Source organism: Dama dama, chromosome 31 (assembly GCF_033118175.1).
Source record: "Dama dama isolate Ldn47 chromosome 31, ASM3311817v1, whole genome shotgun sequence".
Classification (NCBI taxonomy): Eukaryota; Metazoa; Chordata; class Mammalia; order Artiodactyla; family Cervidae; genus Dama; species Dama dama.
The window spans coordinates 7,133,590-7,153,424 of NC_083711.1; the positions used below are offsets into that span (position 1 = coordinate 7,133,590).

At 40.8% G+C, this 19,835-nt stretch overlaps 1 protein-coding gene across 4 annotated transcripts in view; it reads left to right on the forward strand.

Annotated features, from left to right (window-relative positions):
* The first annotated feature begins 3,557 nt into the window (after positions 1–3,557).
* Positions 3,558–19,835, forward strand: part of LOC133050097 (cyclin-Y-like protein 1) — a 35,425-nt gene continuing 19,147 nt past the window's right edge. For 2 of the 4 annotated variants that reach the window (XM_061134217.1, XM_061134220.1), the window contains exons 1-3: positions 3,561–3,981; positions 14,684–14,758; positions 16,536–16,570. In XM_061134217.1, the coding sequence (XP_060990200.1) occupies positions 3,756–3,981; positions 14,684–14,758; positions 16,536–16,570 (336 nt within the window). In that variant the 5' untranslated portion in view covers positions 3,561–3,755. Of the gene's footprint in view, positions 3,982–14,683; positions 14,759–16,535; positions 16,571–19,835 lie in introns of all 4 variants that reach the window. The other 2 variants (XM_061134219.1, XM_061134221.1) reach the window with 2 other exon arrangements.

Sequence of the window (19,835 nt, forward strand, 5' to 3'; positions counted from 1 at the left end):
AAGTTTAAAATTCTTTAATTTTCAAGGTCATGCCTATCTATTTTTGTATGTGCCTGATGTTAAATGCAGGCAGTGTGTTGAAACTTAATCTTAGGCATTGTCCCAAGTCTATAAGAATCATCCAAAATGGTAGCTAATGACATTCCTAGGACTTCAGACAATATTACTATTGTCATGGAATGTAGTCACTAGGTCCGAAGGATTTAACGAGAAGTTGTTCACTGAAACTGAACTTCCTTGAATCCTTTCCCATTCTACCATGGTTTCCCACATTTCAATATATTGCCTGTTTTTGTATCCAAACCTCACTTATATCTTTTAAACAATTAAATATTAATCATCTTTGCTTCCTTGATTTTTGAGGTGACCTTTCCATCCTGGTATCCTTTTAACAAAGGAGAATACTCCCTCTGGGTTTTTTTCCTTTCCTTTTGGTCTTATGTGTGATGAAAGGGTTTGTAAAAGTTCACATTTTTGGCAATTACATGTAATTCCTTAATTTTTTAAAAACTCTTCCCCCTTGAAAGTTGTTGCTATTTCTTTTTACTATTTGGAGGAACAAATGTTCCCATCATTCACTTTTGTGACATACCTGTTTTATACCCTAGCTCCTTGGTTTTTTGCTCAAAGTTATTTTCAACTTTTCTGATTTTGAGGGAAGCTATCATTTTCTTTTTATTAGGTATATCAAGCTTTTCTAGTGTTTAAACTTCTTTACACATTATCCTCACTTTCCTGGAGTAGCTTTCCAAACAGAAGCCTATTATAACAGAGAAAAATAGAGGTCATCAGATGAGCTCTTCTTAAACATCTTCTCTATCAGAAATGTCTCTATTCTGACAGACCCAGAACAGGCATCTGCCACCCAGGTCCTGTTTCCTTCCTTGCTTTTCTCTCAATCCAAACCTAATCTATGTCTGCCCTGGTGGACATCCACTTCTGCCTTCTTGAGGACCTTGCTCTGTCAATTTTCCCATCTCCTCTAACCTCAAACTCCTTTTTTCTCCATTGGCTCATACCGTTTAACATATAAATATACTCACATTTTTTTTCCATCTTAAAAAATTATTAACTGCACATTTCCTTCTAATGACTGGTACATCTCTCTTCTCAGTCAAATGTTTGGGAAGAAAATCCTTGTCTCCACTTTTTCACCTCCTATTTATTTCTTTTACTCACTGCTTGCCTTCCAGTTTGCACCCAGCCTCAGTTACCCATGTACCACGGTCAGTGGTATTTGTAACTTTCCTGCCCTCTGGACAACACTGGACTCTGTTTAGGGAATTACAAATTAGAGCTTCTACTGGCCAGGTACTGTGCTAGGTGCTCTGTTCCAGAAAAGAGCAGATGTGATTTCTACCCTCATGGAACTCAGCTGATCAGCCATTTCTGATTAACACACAGGTCCCTTGATTTCCACTTCTTCCTTTGGCAGGTTTACTTACATGCCATTTAAATGTCCCTATTTTTGAAGTTCCCTCTCTCCCTCCCTTCATTCCTTTCCTTATTATACATGTCTTCTCGAGGCAATTACTTCTACACCCATGGCTTCAACTACTTTGTATGTACTCCAGTGACAATTTTAATATTGTTCTCATTTAACAGCTTTAGTTTACATAGGACATGTCATTTACTAAAACCATAGATTCCAATTTGCTCCATGAAAAATATTATAGTCTTAACTGTCAGCACAGTGTTAGGGGATTTCCCCAACTACATTTTAAAATTGATTTAGTATGTGTTATTTTCAAAAACATAAGATGGGATTATCACAAAATGGACTTGGCCTACAGAAGTTTACATCTAACTTTCAACTGGAGAGCTCTAATTCCATGCTCTCCTTAACAGAGCCCCAAATGATCTTCCTCCTCAAACCTCTTCCTCTTTCTGCACTATCTAGGAAAAAGTCACTGTGCTCTCCCTAGTTCCCTAAGTCAGAACCCTAGCAGCCATTTTTACCTCTCTTTTCCCCCTCTTGCTCCGTATCTAGTCACCAAATGACCTCAAATCCCTTCCCACCACACCAGTCTCTGCCACTGCCTTCAGTTTAAACTCTCACTCCGCTCTTAGATGAATATAAAGTCTCTTCATTGCTCTTGTTTCTCCCATCAATCCTCCTTATTGTCCTGAGTGACCTCACTAGAAACCACCTGATTGTGACTCCTTAACGTCACAACATTCAAAGGCTTTCATGTTTCTGGGGGGAAAAAAGTCAAGCTCTTTACCCCAGAACCTACTTTGGGGTTAGACAGATCTAGGTTTGAATTTCAGGTTCAAGTACTTGGCAGCAGTGTGAGTGACCTCAGACAACTGGACTTTCTAAGCCTTTGTTTTCTCATGTGCCTGACGGAGCTCATCGAGGGCAGGGCTATTGCAGGAACACAGTGCCTAGAAAGTGGGAGGGACTAACCAATGTTGAACGAAGGGAAAGAATTTTAAAATCCACTTCAAAAAATTGTTCTCCCTTAGAGAAAATCCTATGCCACTTCCAATCAAACTTGACTTCTACCTTTATTTTCTTATGATCACAATTAGGTGCCTTTGCGGATCCAAACAATCGGAGACCAAATCCTGGCCATACCCCTGAGCAATCATGTGACCTTGGGAACATCTCTTTACCATCACCTTCATTAAATCAAAACCGTGGTACTTCACTTTGCGACTCTTCAGTTTTGTATGAGAAAATCGTGCTTTATGCTTTATGTGACCGGTGAAAGTAGGGAAACCTGGAGACTCGTGCCGTGGAAGAAACAGCGAGAAAATCGAGTGGCTGAATCCCAGCGTTTCAGAGTTGGGAGGGAGGCGTTCGGTCCCTAATTTACCGATGAGGAAGCGGGGGGTGACGCGTCCTCGAGTCTCATTCAAGACACGGACACAGCTCTTTATTGAGGACCCGGGGCATTGCTATGGTTAAACTGAAGGCGGAAACTAACACTCTTTCGTAGTCCGTTCGAGAGGAGCATTTAGTTACAAAAAACTGTCAACAATTCGGGTGTAACCAAGTTCGTTGAGGAATGCATCAAATGAGTCAGCTGTCAGACCCGGTGAAACCGAGTTGCTTAACGGAACTGACTCTTTACTAACAAGCCTTCTACAGAGTCCACTGGCTCTCTAGCTTCGATTCACAAACTCCCGCAATGCTTCCCGAAGGACCGGAAAGCTCCGAGCGCCGCACGAGGAATGGAAACAGGAGTCCGGGGCGCGCCACTCGAGGGGCGGAGCAGTCGCGGGGTGGGGGCGGGGCATCGTGAGTCACGTGCCTGCTCTCTGAGGCGGGCGCTGGGAGGAAACTCTGTGTGTGATTGGTCCGCGGTAACCAGGTGCCCGAAGGACGCGTTCCGGTTGGCAAGGGCCAGCCAGGCGAGCGGCCTTCAGTCGGGAGGCGGCGGCGGAAGGAGGAGGGGCTCCGACCGCGCTCTCTCCCGGCAGTGGCTGCGCGTCTCAGCGCTCGTCGGGTCCCCACCCATTTTAAATAAGCCGGGCTGGTCGCCGCCTTCACTGACTGGTTGACTCCGGGGAGGCGGCGGCGGCGAGACAGCGCGGGTGCGGCCGGGCCCGGAGCCCTGCCCCGGGCCCGGCGGCGGGGCGGACAGGAGAGAGGCAGGCGAGGCCGCGTCTCCATGTGCGGCGCAGCCCCGGCATAGCCCGGGTCGGCCGGTGCCCGCCGCGCCCTTGTTGGGGGAGGGGGCGGCCTCTGAGCTTGGCGGAGTCCGGGGCCGAGCGGAGGCGACGGCGGCGAGGAGCGGAGGCGCCCCATGGGGAACACGCTGACCTGTTGCGTGTCCCCCAGTGCCAGCCCCAAGCTGGGCCGGCGCGCGGGGCCGGCGGAGCCAGACTACGAGTCTGAGGTCTACGAGGCGGCGGCCGGAGACGCGGTGGCCGTAGCACCGGCGCCGGCTGCCGTGGAACCCACCGAGTTGGATTTCCGAGCGGGTGAAGGCCGCCACCTGCAGCACATCAGCGACCGGGAGATGCCCGAAGGTAAGGAAGCGGCCGGCGCCGTCTGCTCTCGGGCTTACCTCTGGCCTCCGCCGACCCCCAGGTCCCCCGGGAGGAAGCCGCCGCCTAGGGCTCCTTCCTGCCTGGAGTTGGCTCTCTCGGGGCTGGGCACCAAGGACGGAGGCTGGCCCTGCCTGGCGTCCCCACCCCTTATTCTTTCTCCGTCGCGTCCGGCCAGTCTTTCTCCCTCTTCTCTACCCGAACGGCCAATTCTTCCCCATTCCCTTTTCGCAACCCGACCCAAGACCCTCAAGTCTGTGGCTCCTGTTCGTGATTCTATTTAACATCTCGTGGGACTTTGTAAAGACTTTCTGATGTATTCTCTCGTTTCTCAATGAAAACTTAAATACTCCCAACTTCGGCGATATCCATCCCATCTTCCTATCCTTACCTCTTCAGATGGTACCTAAGAGAAGGAACGAGGTAAGGATCTAGATACACTTCCACTCGTTAGGATAGTTGATACTCGGGACAATTAAGACAGATTTTAGGGTTTGTTATTTAAAATCAAAACTGATATCGACAGAATTAGTGTGGCGTTAAGTAATATACTGTCTAGAGTTGTCCTGATTGAAGCGACCTTATTCTAACTATAATCTGAAAACGATAAGAAAGAAAAAGGTTAGAGGGGGTCTTAAAATAACTGAACGGTGTGAAACGTTACTGCAACGGCTGCAGGGAATAGTTTTGTTGTTGTTGTTGTTTTTACCCAAAGACGATCCCAGGGAGCTCTGGTTAAGATTCCCACTTTGACACAAAAATGTCTTCAGCTCCCCAGCTTTAACCAACTTCACTTGCATGTTGCCTCTTCTAAGGGAGGATTGGGGGTGGTTCCTGAGACTGTTGGTCAAAAGTTTCAAAGGAGAAAAAAGAAATTCAGACTTTAATTTGTAATACAAAGATTTGGCAGTTAAGATGGCAGATCCTGCAGGAAAGTTGTCTCCATGGCTACCTCTCCTTCCAACCCCCTCCTGCCGGTGGAATCCTATTCAACTTTTATAGTGTTCAGGGAAAATTCTGAAGACGAAGTGGCTGGGGGTGGGGGTGGGTTGTCATGGAGAAGAGGAGAGAGAGGAGAGGAAATGTTTGATTTTTTTTTTTTCCTCTAGAATTTTGAAACTGGACGGCTCTAGGTTTTTAAAAAAAAAGATTCTGGATAACACTGTGGCTCATTAATAAAGACTGTGTTCTTTAAAGTAGAAAACATTGTGCCGTGAAGATGTTAAAGCCCCACTGGCCCACTTGTTTCATTTAAATGCCAGAGAGTATTTCTTTATTTCATAGAGGATATGTCTTATAGCTCTTCTATTTAAATTTTATTTGGGTTTACTTAATTTCTTTCAAAGTTAGGATAGGTAAGCCTGTGAACTCACCCATATGATGGACATGGCTTTGTAAGTGGAAAGTACTCCCTTTTCAGAATAGTCAGATACTGTGAAAGAACAAATTATGTGAATTAACTGTAGCTTTAAAAACAAAGCTTGTGCATACCTGTGAAAACTGCTCAGCTTGTTGCTATAAGGTAAGCCTCTAAGTGATGTTAAAAAACAGTAGTAGGCTAGTGTATGGAGACCAAAGTTGGACTTCTGTATGATTCTTTTACGATTTACAACGTATTTTCGGGTGTATTTCAGCTGACCCTTCCATCTATAAATAAGGCCTGTGAATATTCTCCCTGTGAGGCCAATGAAGAAGCCAAGACTTAGAGCCCTGAAATAACTCTGTAACATAGCTACTGAACAGAAGAGACAGACTTGAGAATGGTAGATACACCAAATTCAGTTGTTGGGTGCTTAAAAAAAAGTTTGGAATGCACTTTTTATTTTATAATTTATCCATAAGATAGGCCTAACTCAACTTCAGTTTGGTTATTTCCATTTGAGTTTATTGTTCACAACTCAGAAGCAACACATACCTCTCCATTCTGTGTCTGTACATTTATTACAATGGATAGGAATAAAAGAAGTCGTGAAATAGCCTCAATTTACCAGTCAGGTAAACGTGTTGGTATATTTTAAAGAGTTTGTTCTTCTGACTCGAATTGAAGCCGAGAATGCCCTGGACAGAGGGGACATTAGGAGAAACTGGTAAGCGGGCAGGTAAGGTACGAAGCATTTAGTGAGGGGGAGTGCTGAGTCGGGAACTAGAAAAAGAGAGTTCATGAGCACAGAATTTACCTTTTTATGTTTGACATGATTGTTAAAATTTTACTTAAATTTGTCTCTCTTTTTTGGCATTCAATAAAGTGATGAGAGAAACCTCAATTTCAGCATTTGCCTATTGTTAAGTTTCCATAGATAGGAGGTCAGAACACGAATGTAAAGTGCAAGCACATTGGAAGTTTGCTCTTAATGTTTTTATTTCAGACAATTTTATATCAGTTTCCCTGGAAACTGAGAAATACCTGCATTGATATAAAACATTTTGGCTTTTCTGCAATGAAGAATTATTTGGTTACTTAGACAAAACCAAACATAAATGATGCTGTGTGTGTTTTTTTCGGAAACCTTTGAGAAGAACATGGTTTCTTCAAGCTGTTTCAGTTAACTCCTAAGAACCTAGTATAAATATCAGATAGACTCAAAAGAATTTCGTCGCTATCTTGCCTTTCGCAGTGTATCCAATGTAGCTGATGTTCGTGTCAATAATAGAAAATAAGGTGCTGAGGTCCTGTTACCTGATTTTACTACTATGCATCAGCTTTTCAAACGGCCTTTATATTCTCCTCTCAGGACCTTTGCTCATTCTCTGGTGCAAGCTGCTCTCTCAGGTGATTCCTTCCTTCCATCCTCCAAGGAGTGGGTAGGGAAGGAATTGACAACGTAATGGGGGAAAACCTCTGAGCAACAGGTTTTTCCTCCTTTCAGTAGCTATTATAAACACTTTTTTTTTTTACTTTTTTGATAACAGTAAACATTTGAGGTAAAAGATTTGCAAAATACTAAAAAGTCATTCACTCATACTCAGAATATCCAGAATTTTCACTAATATTTTGGTGTTGGTTCTTCCTGAACCTTTTGTATACGAATAAACAGAATGTTGTGTTTATTGTATGAGATTGTTCTTTGTGTGCCACGTTGTGACTTTCTCTTGTAAAGTGAAGACGGGAAGCTCCTGGAACCGCGCTGACACCTGAAGCGTGCTCCAGGATGTATTTCCACGCAGCTGCATGTAGCTGTGCAGTCTGCTTTTTACCACCTGTTTAATGGTTGGAGCATCATTCATTTACCCACCCTTTATGGTTGTCTTTTATAATTTCATCATATTGCTTTAATCTGGGCACAGACATAAAAAGTGATGTATCCTACTTCCCTGTAGAATTCTGGTCTTGTGGCTTTGTCTTACGACTTAATTAAATTCATAGGGTGAGTCATTTTGTAGTTAAGGTATTTTAACATTAAATGTTCTTTCCCCAAATTGAAGTTACCATTGATTTTTCACTGAACAGTAGATTTCCTCTCTTAGGTTTTTGTGGGTCTTGGTAACCTGTCGGTGTCTTTGAGTCTGAGTAACTAAACTACCACTCGAAGAGATCTGAAATTAATGCTGGTGTTGGGTGACAGACACATCAAAGGACAGCATTAGAAGAAATCTTAGATGATGAAGGAAAATTGGGAGAAGCATAAATGATTTGGGGCACACTGAAATGGATGATTATTGGGCACAATTTAGGGGCAGGACAAACAGAGGTTATACTGACAAAACCCAAACCCTAACTCTGGTCTTTACTTCCTAGAGGTACCTGGGGCCCGTTGACACAGGAATAATGTCAAGTAGCGAGACACTGAGAAGAAAGAAAATGATGGTCACGGACTGGGGAGGGGGCAGTGTTACTGGGGGTGGTCTCCTTAAGTGACAGTGAGCATCCTAGGAGTGAGGGGGAGCCTTGTGAGGTCCTCAGAAGGAAATATGCTCGGTGTAGGCAGAGGACAGAAAGAGGGTGGCTGCAGCTGAGTGAAAGAATGCCAGGAGGAATATCAGGGGGTTAAGGCCTTGTGTCTAGTAGACCTTGACAAGAAAAAATACGGATTTTAGTCTAATTGTAATGGGAAACCATTGAAAGGTTATATGCAAGGGAATGGTGATAATTCTTAAAGAAGGGGAAGGAGACGTGGGGAGAGGGGAGGGAGATCAGACGAGCTACTCTAACGTGGGCAGGGGCAGAATGAAGCAGGGAGACAAGTTAGGAGGCTGGTGTAGTCACTCAGCTGAGAGCCAACAGTGGTTTGAACAAAAAAGCAACATTAATAAGGGCCTAAAACAGGCTGACTTGAAGAAACTGAGTGAATCTAAAAGTAGGCTAACAACAATATGAATGGGATAAGTCACAGAAAAAGAAATGCAGATGGCTTTTAAGCATATCCTCACACACAAGAGAAATGAAAATACAACGACTGTAGCTTGGGTTGGGAGAAAATTCAGAAACTTGGCACTGAATTCTTTGGTGATACTGAAGAAAGTTCCATTCATATATTGCTGGTAAAAATGGGAAATTGGTCAACCCTTGAAGGGGAAGTTTGCACAGTCTCACTTAATCCAGAGATCCTACTAAAGGAATTTATTCTGAAGGTATAGGCTGCATATGTTGCATTATCTTCAGTAGCAAAATACTGGAAATAATTCAGATGTCCAGTAAGGGACTGGTAAACTAGCACATCCAGACACTGAAGAATTAGGGAGCTGTGAAGGAGCTCTCTCCACTGTTAATGACTTCATCTGCAGGGGATGTTAACCTGAAAAAAAATGGGGAGAAAATATACACTAATCTCCATGACAGAAGCAGGAGAAAGGATATGTATTTGCTTATTAAAGAAGAAAAAGGAAGAACACTAGGAGAAATGCTTGCCCTTGGGTACTCTTATCCTCTTTCCTTTAGTGGGTGGCCTGACTCAATGACATGAGTTTGCACAAACAGAATCATGTAGGACTGGGAAGCCTGGCGTGCTGCAGTCCATGGAGTTGCAAAGTCAGACACAAGTTAGTGACTGAACAACAACAAAGCACTATCTATTTAAGATGTTATTTGGCTGAGGGTGATAAGTGGACATCAATTTTCCTATGAAATGCTAAATGTTCACTTTTGGCTTTTGAGTTAATTTGTGAAAGCTGTGATGTGTCATTTATTATGCTTTATATAGTATATCCCCTCATGGATTGCAGCCTTGTCATGGTGAAGGGGCTTGTGTAACTCAGTGAAGCTATAGTGTATGGATTGCTCTTGAATTTCATTTGATTCTTATCATGTTCTGAGTTAGGCAGTGTAGGGATTCTTCTCTGAGGTATAGAATTGTCCAAGGTTTTACTCATTTTTAAAACCTTGATAGATCAGGACTGTAAATTCCATATACATGACATATAGGGATAGAATGTATTGATGTCATTTTGTGCTCTGCTTTGAAATACTACCTTTTTTCTCGCCCCTTTTAGAAAAATTGTTTATTTTTAGGATATTAAAGTAATAAAACTTGAAGAGTTAAAACAGTAACATTGTATGATGTGAAATGAAATCACCGTAGCTTGCAACCCAGAAAGGTTCTTAAAAGTCCAAGAAGCCCGAGCTAAGTACTCTTTAGAAATACATAAAGCCAGGTATACTTACCTGGATATCATCTCTTGGTCATCATCATTACAGCATTTGATTGAGGATTAAGGTAAGGCAGGACTGAGAACCAAGTTAGAGGCAAGCTGAGAAGCAGTTTGGAAGCCAGGTTGGTCAGAAACTGGGGAAGCAGGTCAGTTGAGGGGGTTGCAGGAGCATGCTGTGTGCCCTCCGGTGAGACAGCCCAGGTCAGCATCTGCTGGCAGGAACCGCTTGGCTAGGGTGTCAAGTGTGGACTCAGATGAAATCACCGGCTGACTGTAAGACATGAAATGTATTATTAGCCATAAAACTAATGTACTGTAGTACTAGTGGTGATAGGGCAGTTCAGTAAATGGAGTAAACCTTTAAGTAAACTGGAGCCCAGAAGTTGGCCCAGAAAATGCTGACAGTCCTGTTTAGTTGCAATATATGAAGTGAAGAAGAACTAAAGAGCCTCTTGATGAAGGTGAAAGTGAAAGAGGAGAGTGAAAAAGTTGGCTTAAAGCTCAACATTCAGAAAACTAAGATCATTGCATACAGTCCCATCACTTCATGGCAAATAGATGTGGAAACAGTGGCTGACTTTATTTTTCTGGGCTCCAAAATCACTGCGGATGGTGACTGCAGCCATGAAATTAAAAGACGCTTGCTCCTTAGAAGAAAAGTTATGACCAACCTAGACAGCATACTAAAAAGCAGAGACATTACTTTGCCAACAAAGGTCCATCTAGTCAAGGCCATGGTTTTTCACTGGTCATGTATGGATGTGAGAGTTGGACTATACAGAAAGCTGAGTGCCAAAGAATTGATGCTTTTGAACTGTGGTGTTGGAGGAGACTCCTGAGAGTCCCTTGAACTGCAAGGAGACCCAACCAGTCCATCCTAAAGGAGATGAGTCCTGGATGTTCATTGGAAGGACTGATGTTGAAGGTGAAACTCTAATACTCTGGCCACCTGATGCAGAGAGCTGACTCATTTGAAAAGACCCTGATGCTGGGAAAGATTGAGGGCAGGCAGAGAAGGGGACGACAGAGGATGAGATGGTTGGATGGAATCACCGGCACAATGGACATGGGTTTGGGTGGACTCCGGGAGTTGGTGATGGACAGGGAGGCCTGGCATGCTGCGATTCATGGGGTCGCAAAGAGTCGGACTCGCCTGAACTGCACTGAACTGAAGTCAGTATGTTGGCATTAGTCTCCTCCTGTCAGATGATTTCTTGGTCACTACCCTCTCTCTGATATTTTGACAGGGAAAAATCATTTATTGACAGTTTGACAGCATAATTTTAACACTTTTAGGCTTCAGTAATGCATCTTGTTTGTCCTAAGTTGCCTTTATTTTCATATTTTTAACATCTGCAATTGAGATGGATCTCACGATTGATAGAATGTTAGGTTGGAGGAAAAGTAATGTTCAGTGACCTGGTATTTTACAGGTTTCCTCCTGGGAGTGTTTATATTAAGACCCGAACTTAAATTTTTTTAGTCATCCTTTTTCCACATAAGTATCATGCTGTCAAATAAGTTGCAATTTAAATTGGTAATATAAAAGTAATGGGTCTTAAAATATAACTTTAATGATAACCCCTAATCATAAGCTCAAGAGTATTTCTCCTGGGTTAAAACATTCTTAAAGATTGCTAGAGAAGTAATTTTAGGAAGAATTCACATATAAAATGCACAGTAATTTCTCAAAATACCTCTAACATTACTGTGTGTGCTTGTGGGAGAGGGGATGAGGGGAGGTGTGGGTGGTAATGCTTTGGTTCAGAGTTGACAGTCTTTCCTTTGTGACAGTGAAGAGTACGGTACATTTTTTTCATCGTCTCCTTAGACTCTTGGCAAAACAGTTAATGGAGTGTGCAGAAATATTGTGTGTATGTGTGAGTTTACTGTCTAATGGCTTACCTGTCAAGTCTATTATAAAATAGTGATGTAGTTTTCACTGGCAAAAAGTGCAAGTTGTATAGAAAATTGTTATATGGGCTGTAAACAGAAGATTAATATTTTCTGAAAACCTCATGCAAATTGACAGCAGTAAGGCCCTGGTATGTTTAGTATGTATGAATGATAGGCAGCTCACCAAAGTGGAAATGATGCTGATAATTATGGGAAAGTAGTAAAAACTGTGTAATCGAAGGAAATACAGATTAGATCTACAGTGCTGTTCCTTATTTATATTAGTAAGACACCCCCCCCGCCCAACTGTACAGAGTAGGGGTCGGAACTAAAACTGTCATGATTGGTAGTATTATACATTAATGTGGCCCCACCTTCTTCAGGAAGCAGTTTAGCCCTGTACCTTGAGCCATGAAAATGATCTAACCTTTTGGCTTAGATATCCCACTTTTGAAGATCTCTGCTAAGGAGATAAAACCATTATTTATTTAAAAAGCTGTATAACAATAGATGAAAAGTTTCCTCATCAAAGAATAGAATGTTGTAAGTACCTAAACCCCAGCAATAGGGGATTGGCTAAGTCCAGCACAGGAATAACGCTTGATGGGCTGTTGTGTATTCATTAAACAGTAAATATGCAACAGTCAGATGTAGAAGGGTTGTTAGTAACAAGAAGACATAAATTATACACTAATTAGAGCTTTTTCTAATGTATAAGGAAAACAACTAAAAGTAAGGGTTGTAAGTCTGTGGGTTAATTTTTAAATAGGGTCATTTTGGCTCATGCAAATTTTTGTTCATGACATTTGTTAAAGGAATGAACAAGTGACTTTTAGCTTTCCCCACCTTCATTGTGATCATCAGTACTGCTGGTTAACCAGGTCTCTTTCAGTTGCAAGTTTGAGAAAATGTCTCAGAATAGCTTAAATTAAAAAGTATATATATATTGACTTTTATATAACTGGAGTTGAATGAGTAAATTAAGCAGTACTTGACCCAGGAGTTCAATGACCTCGCAGCCTATCTCAGTTCTGCTGTCCTCTGTTGATCTCTCCTGAAAAGCCTTTCTTTCCCCTCATGATGGCAAGAGGAGTGTCCAGCAGCCCCAGACTAGCTAAGGGTCCTAGGGCACCCCTCTGCCTTCTTCTGCTTCTTGGGAAGTTCCAGGAAAGCTGTGATCTATCAGTCAGTTCTGGGTCATGTGCCCACCCTTGAAACCTCTAGGGTAGGGTAGGGGGAGTGCCAGCTCTTTTCTGATCACTTGGGCAAGTTTACTTTTTTCCTGCGTGTTGTCATTTCTTTTATCCCAGCCTTCTTGCTTTCTGTATATAGATCCGTAGTAGCACATCATAGCATACCTGTAACACACCCTGTGTGTGTGTGTGTGTGTGCGTGTGTGTGTGTGTGTGTGTGTGTGTGTGTGTGTTAAAGCTTGCTTCTCTTTGATCCTGACACTTATTTTTCCTGGACTTCCATTGACTCTTGTTAAATTTTACCATTCCATAAACCCTGATGAAAAATATGGCTACTTTGCAAGCATTTCTGTTTATTTTTTAGATTCCAGTGTAGTCTGTTTACTTTCTGGTACAGGTAAGTAGTCATGAATCCTTTCAGAAGCCTTAGGTTGAAAGTCTGTGCCTGTCAACTTTGTGTATAACTGAAATAATTTATTTTCCCAGTGTCCCACTTTTCAAATCTGTAGGGGGGAGAAAACTTTAAAATAATTTTATGGGTCTTTTACATAAAACTGTTGAGTAGAATATTTTCTCCAAAACCAGCTTAATAAACTCCAAATGCAGTGAAGGAATTTTCACGAAGAACAAAGCAGTCGGTTTAGCTATGTAAATTTCTAGTGCTGGCAGTAACAATTAAATTCCCATTAAACCAGGAAGTCCCAAATTACTGTTCATGCAAAATTCTTTCTTTGGGGAAGAAAAGGATTCTAGGTAGATAACATTTGTGAAATGCTGGGTCAGACAGAATTCACTGTGGGACTGGTTAGTTTTTATTTATTTATTTTTTCATTTATTTTTATTAGTTGGAGGCTAATTACTTTACAATATTGTAGTAGTTTTTGCCATACGGGATGGGGAACACCTGGTTAGTTTTTAATATCTCAGTGTATATATTCTTTTGATTCTCAGCGATAATGTGTAAGTCACGTTGACCACCAAAGTCGCCTTTAAAAATAGGCCAATTATTATGTGGTTTGGGAAATGCTGCCTTAACTGTTGCTCTTTAAAACTCTTGGTCCAGTTTCTTAAAAGATTGTTTAATTGGTTTGAGGTGGACTTCACTAAGTAACTGCCCACAGGGCTTTTAGGTTTGTTTTAAACAACAACCTTACTGTCCAGCATGGCAGCTTGTGCTTGCTTGATATTTCTGCCTAAATAGAAGACTGTCCCACCTTGGTGCAAGGTGAACTGCCAGCAGACCCACCTTTTTTATGTAGGTATGGGCAAAATTTTTTTCAAGCAGCCCTTTGATGTGCTCCAGGAAGTACTCTTACTGAAGCCCTCTATTAATCATGCAGCATGAAAGGAAGAAGTGAGAGTTTAGCTTTGGAAATAGAGGGCAAAGTTAAAACTCACTATCCTGGAAGTGTTCCTATGGATCAGAACATTGAACTCTTATGTAATCCTCTTAAATCTGCCATGATGAATAGCCCCTAGATAAACGGCAGCCAACTAAATGAGTTTGTTTGTTGAGTGTAGTTGGAATTAGCCATTAGATTGTCTGAAGAACGTTTGCCAAAAGCAGCTCATTTGGTTATAGCATATTTGATTGATTGAGCTGGTATCTGATAGTAATTGACTACAGCATAACTTGCTTCTTGAGACTTCCTGAAATGTGCTAGTAATATCAGCTTAAAGAGAGGTGACTGAATTTTTAATCAATACGTAGGAGGGGAATCACATACATGATTCGCCTAAAAGTGGCATAGATTAGGTGCAAGTTAAAAAAAAAAAGCCTAAGACATAGCCCTGGTTTTATTCCACATATATGGAGAATTTCTACAATTTTTCTGTTTCCCAATAGAATTTTTGTATTGTTGCCTTTACTACAGTTTCCTTCTTGTCATTGCTAAACGCTCTTCTTAAGACTATTAAACTTGATTAAAATCAGCGTGTAGCTGTTTTAAAAGTCATGTCTTTTTCTACTCAACTAAATTGTCACACCTTTTTCTCTTTTTCCTCTGCAGACTTAGCTTTGGAATCAAACCCTTCTGACCACCCAAGGGCAAGCACAATTTTCCTGAGCAAATCTCAAACGGACGGTAAGACAGTGTTTTCCCCCCCTGAGAAAAAGATTGAAAACTGTTTTTGTTTTGTGTATTACAGGAAGATACAGAAAAGCACTTAGAATGGTTGAAATTTTTTGTTTTCATATGTGATAATACTTTAATATGTGATGTTTTATTTTAATATGTGATGATACATTTTTCATTTAGGTGTCACTGTTTTAATGAGGAGAAACACTTAGACCATCTGTTTATACACTTTGCTATTTCTTTATCCGCAGTCAGCTTGCCACATGGTTTAGTTGTGGTCTGTTTTTCCATGCTACTTTGTCCTTTTCCTTTCGCTCCAAGAGCACATGAGTTAAAGATGAATGATACGGTTTAGGTCACAGTTAGGTTTGCATAATCAGTTTTTATGTATGGGAGTCGAGGCTTGGGATTTCGGCACCATTTTGCACAGTGCTCAACCGGGTGAACCTCTCTCACATCCAGATTCATGTGAATTTTTAAGTTCTTTTAAAAGAAGTTCTTTCATCCTGATGTAGTGCTGGGTCAGGGTAATCAGACCAATGTGCCTGCCATATGGGATTTTCCAGAAGGTTATCCTCAGTATGGGAAACCTTGTGTAAATTTCTAGTGTCCTGCTTGTTTTAAGATGAGAATCAGAAGTTTTTGCACTCCTGCTTGTCTTGCCTGCTTGTCTTCCTTAATATATGTTAAATCCTAGTTCATTTGCTAAAAAGCCATATATGATCAGGTTTTTCGGTTGTTTATGAGAGCAGGAATACCAGAAGTGAACGTTCTATAATATTTGAAGTAATGCAGCACAGTAAAAAATAGAGGGTTCTTTTCCTCTTTTATTTTCATTAGATTACTGGTTTTTATCAAAGGGTCTGTCTCAGGAACAGCCAGACGGAAGAGGGCCAGGCATGGGGCAGGGCCCGGAGTGTACCACATGTTCTCCAACCTGGGAGCTCCTGGGGTTTCTAGTTTGCATGTTCTTAAAGTGTGTGTACTTTGCCTTGAGGCAATTATTTTTAGTTAGGATTACTGTATTTCTCAGTCTTTTCCAGACTCATGAGCTGCTCACACTGTAGAGAGACGGTGGAGAGAGTAAAAGAAACACTCTCCCATGCCCCTGTCTCTCCTCAGTCTAAAGGAATTCGTGCTTGTGATGCCATGGGAAAGTGTGTGGCCTAAGACCCTCTTTGAGCTTATATTCTTCTGGCCTTTGTTGGAGCAAAACAGTTCTATGTGCTGTCGATGTATGTTCAGTGAGGTCAGCACGTATGTTAAAATTCATAGATTACTTTCCAGTGTGTAAAGAACCTGTATTTTTTAAGTTGGGTGTTTGAGTAGGTGACCAATAAGTGGTTCAGGATGCTTCCAGAGACACGGGTGCTTGACCAGAAACTGGAACTTGGAGTTGTCATCTGTTAATCCTGGTGACTAAAGTACATGTAGAACTAGAAAATACTACATACTGTGCAGCTGGTAAATTTTATTAGCTAAATATCTCACCTGGCCTAATTTGCTTTGTCCTTTTCTTTTGTAAATGGAGAGTCTTTGATTTGTACCTAATACAGAGTATCTGTTAGTATTAGTCAAATAGTAAAACTAAGTTTTTAGATATTATTTATAGGATTCATTTTGCTGGGTGGTTTAAATTATATATTTTGTTGGAAATTATTTTAAAAAACAGAATGAAATTTTAACTCATTGTGTATATTGGTAATCCATCAGATAATTAGTGACTTATTTTTCTATGGCAGTTTTATCAGAATTCATCAGTTAATTTTTTTTTTATTCTTAGTGCGAGAAAAGAGGAAGAGCAACCATTTAAACCATGTAAGTAAATAGTTGAAAAGTTAAGAAATCAATAGTTTGATTAATTAAAAGCATGTCTGCCATGATTCCTAAAAAGTATGATGGATCCAATACTGTTAGCATTAACCTCTTATTTATAAAATTTCTGAATCTCTAGTTCCTAATTATCAAGTATATTCAGAAAGGTTTTTGACTTAGTAGTACCCTTTTTTTTTTTTAAGGGTCCTGACATTTAAGTTAAATTTCAATAATATGGTTATAGCATGAAGATCTACCTTAAATTCTTTTGCCTTAAATTTTTTATCTTAGTTTTTAACCAAAGTAATAAAAGTGTAATAGGTAATTTAATTTTTAGCGCCGTCCATTGACTTCTTGGCACAACAGGTGAAAGCGTAACTTCCTCGTCCACCGTGATTTTATTTCCCTCCTTCTGTTCCCTTTACACGCATCAGTTTTTATTAAATCGGAATCCCTGTTTACATTATTATGACTAAGCAAGTGTTGTTCATTGCTGAGCCATGTAGTTCTCTGTGCCACCTCCTTACGCACCTTTCATTCTTCTTCTTCAATGTTAATGAAATCTGAGCACTTCCACACTTCTCAGGATAATCCAGTTCTGCTTTTTCTAGCAAACATGATCTCACACAGCCCAGCATAGTTGAGTAGCTCCCTGGCCAGTCTCCCTGTTTTCACATTCTTCATTTTTTTTCTGTGGAATTAATTTCCTGACTATATTCACTTGCCTGTTTTCTAACAGCTATTTTTTTCCCCCAAATGTTGTAACATTTGTCACATGCCTATCAAAAATATTTACCATCCACAAAACCATATCTGTTCCATTTCTTCTTGGAGACACTCTTCGCCAACCTTTTGTCTTCCTACCCCCTACATACCAATGATTCCTGGACTGGCTCTGTGCCTGTTTTCCTGGGATATCTGTGTGAAGTCACCTGGGATCTCACATCACTGCTCTCTCGTGTTGGATCCCCTATGTCCTAGATTCTGTTTCCCTCTGTCTTGTTTTACTGGAGCACGTTATCCTGGAAAAAGGCACATGAGCAAAAATTTTATAAAGACCTAGCCTCTGTGAAACTCCTTCTGTTTGATAAAGTGTAGAATTCTAGGTCGAAACTAATTTTTGCAGTTTTAGAGACATTTCCCTCTTGTCTTCTCATTTACAGTTCTGCTCTTAAATCTATTGAATTTGATACATTGTATATTACCAAGTTAGTCTTTGCTCCATTCCTTCCTCCTATGGAACCTTGTAGTACCCTCTGTCTTTGTGGGGTTTTGAAATTTCATAACATGGTTTGATATAGACCTTGTCACGCTATTGGGGCATTTAAACATGCAGAACATCTTTTCTTCTAGTGAATTTTTTTGTGTGCTGCTTTGGTATTTTCTATTTTTTTCTTTTGGATTCCTGTTAGATGTTGAAAATTTTAGAGCAATATTTCTGCACAGATTTTTTTCCCCTTCTGTTTTCCATTTTGTCTTCTTGTCCTACTTCATGGAGGTTTCCTTGACTCTGCTGTAATCCTTCTATTGAATATATTGTTTTGTCTACCTTATTTTTTAGAGTTCTCTTCCATCCTTTCATTCTTTTTTTCACTGATGCAATTTCTCATCTTTCTGTAGATGTTGAAGATTTTTTTTTAAGTTTTTATTTGCTCCTGGATTTTTATCATTCCCATCAGTTCCTTCTCCCTGCTTTGATCTGTGACTTCTTGGAGGTTTCCCTCAAACATGTGATGGTCCCTCGCTGTCTGTTAAGATCTAATTGGAAGCATCACTTTGCTAACTGATAGACCTCACTGCACGGATTTGGCGACCACGTCTCTGAATTTTGAACCTGCCTTGGGTTCTGTAAGCCAGATTGGTTTTGTTGTTCCTGGCCCAGTCACTCTGTAGTTCCAAGGTTGTGCTTCCTCTGTTATGCCATGTCAGTTACTACTCCTTTATCTCATTTTTCATCTTTCAAACATCAAAAATCATCTGCAGTTTATCCTGTCTTGGGTACAGCTTTTTTAAAAAAATACTTTTAATTCTAATGAGATGATATCTCTGAAAGAAGGTGGGAAAAGAAGTAGATTTGTGGTTGGTCCACTCAAAGTTGGATTTATACTTTGAATGTAAATTCTGAGTTTAAAAGTTTTGATTCAGTATAGTTAATGATAGTGATTCAGACAATACTTTCTATTATACCTACAATTAAAATACTGTACATTTCTACTAGGGCCTTGATTAAGAATCCTGTTCAAACTACTCATCCTGCCACGTTGTCCATTAATGTGCAGTAATGTGGATGGAGTAGTTTACCCTAATGCACTTCTTGTTGTTTTGTTGCTAAGTCAGACATGACTCTTCTGCGACCCCAGGGACTGTATCCCACCAGGCTCCCCTGTTCATGGACTTTTCCAGGCAAGAATACTGGAGTGGGTTGCTATTTCCTTCTTCAGGGGATCTTCCTGATTGAGGGATCAAACCTGCGTCTCCTGCATTGGCAGGTGGATTCTTCGCCCACTGAGCCACCAGGGAAGCCCCAGGCTAATGCATAGAATATTACAAAATTTTAAGTTAAAGTCTTAATAATTATTAATAAACACATCTAAAGCTTGTGGAAAGGGGAAGAAAAAAGTGAATTTCTGCTTAATTTTTTTGATGGGTTAAACTCAGGCAGTAGGCAGGATGGGAAGATTCACTTGGGTGGAGGCAGAATTTCAAAAGGTGCTTGACTTTTAATGATAAGTTTTGGGGGAGATTGTTACTTATTAGTCTTCCAGTATGATGATTTTCTAGTCTTTGCCATTAAACCTGAAGTCTACTAAGTAAGCCTTTTCCCTTCTTGTAAAGATTGTAGAAGTCCATCTGTTCTGTCCTTAGCTCTGAATGAAGGTAAATACTCTTCTTCATTGAACATTAAACTATCAGTGAGTGGGTTCTGCTGTTTGATTTTTGTATTTGCATTTTATATCATTAATCTTTGTCAGTGTAGTTTATTGAGGGTTTGAGCCAGTGATGATAAGGCTTTAATCATAAAGGACAGTTACCTTAAATTTTAAAGTGAGATGAGGGGAAAGTAACCTGTTGGCAGCTAACACATCCAGGCTTTGCTCAGAGGCTTTAATTCTGCCATCCTTTAGTGAATAGTAGATGCCAGAAGTTTGAATCGCTTCAGGAGTAGGCCTGGAGAAGTGTTCACTATTTCTTTGGTAGGATCTAGCCAGTAGTCTGTAGGTTACTGATAGACTAAATGAGCACCCGTAGTCTGTAGGGCTACGTCTGA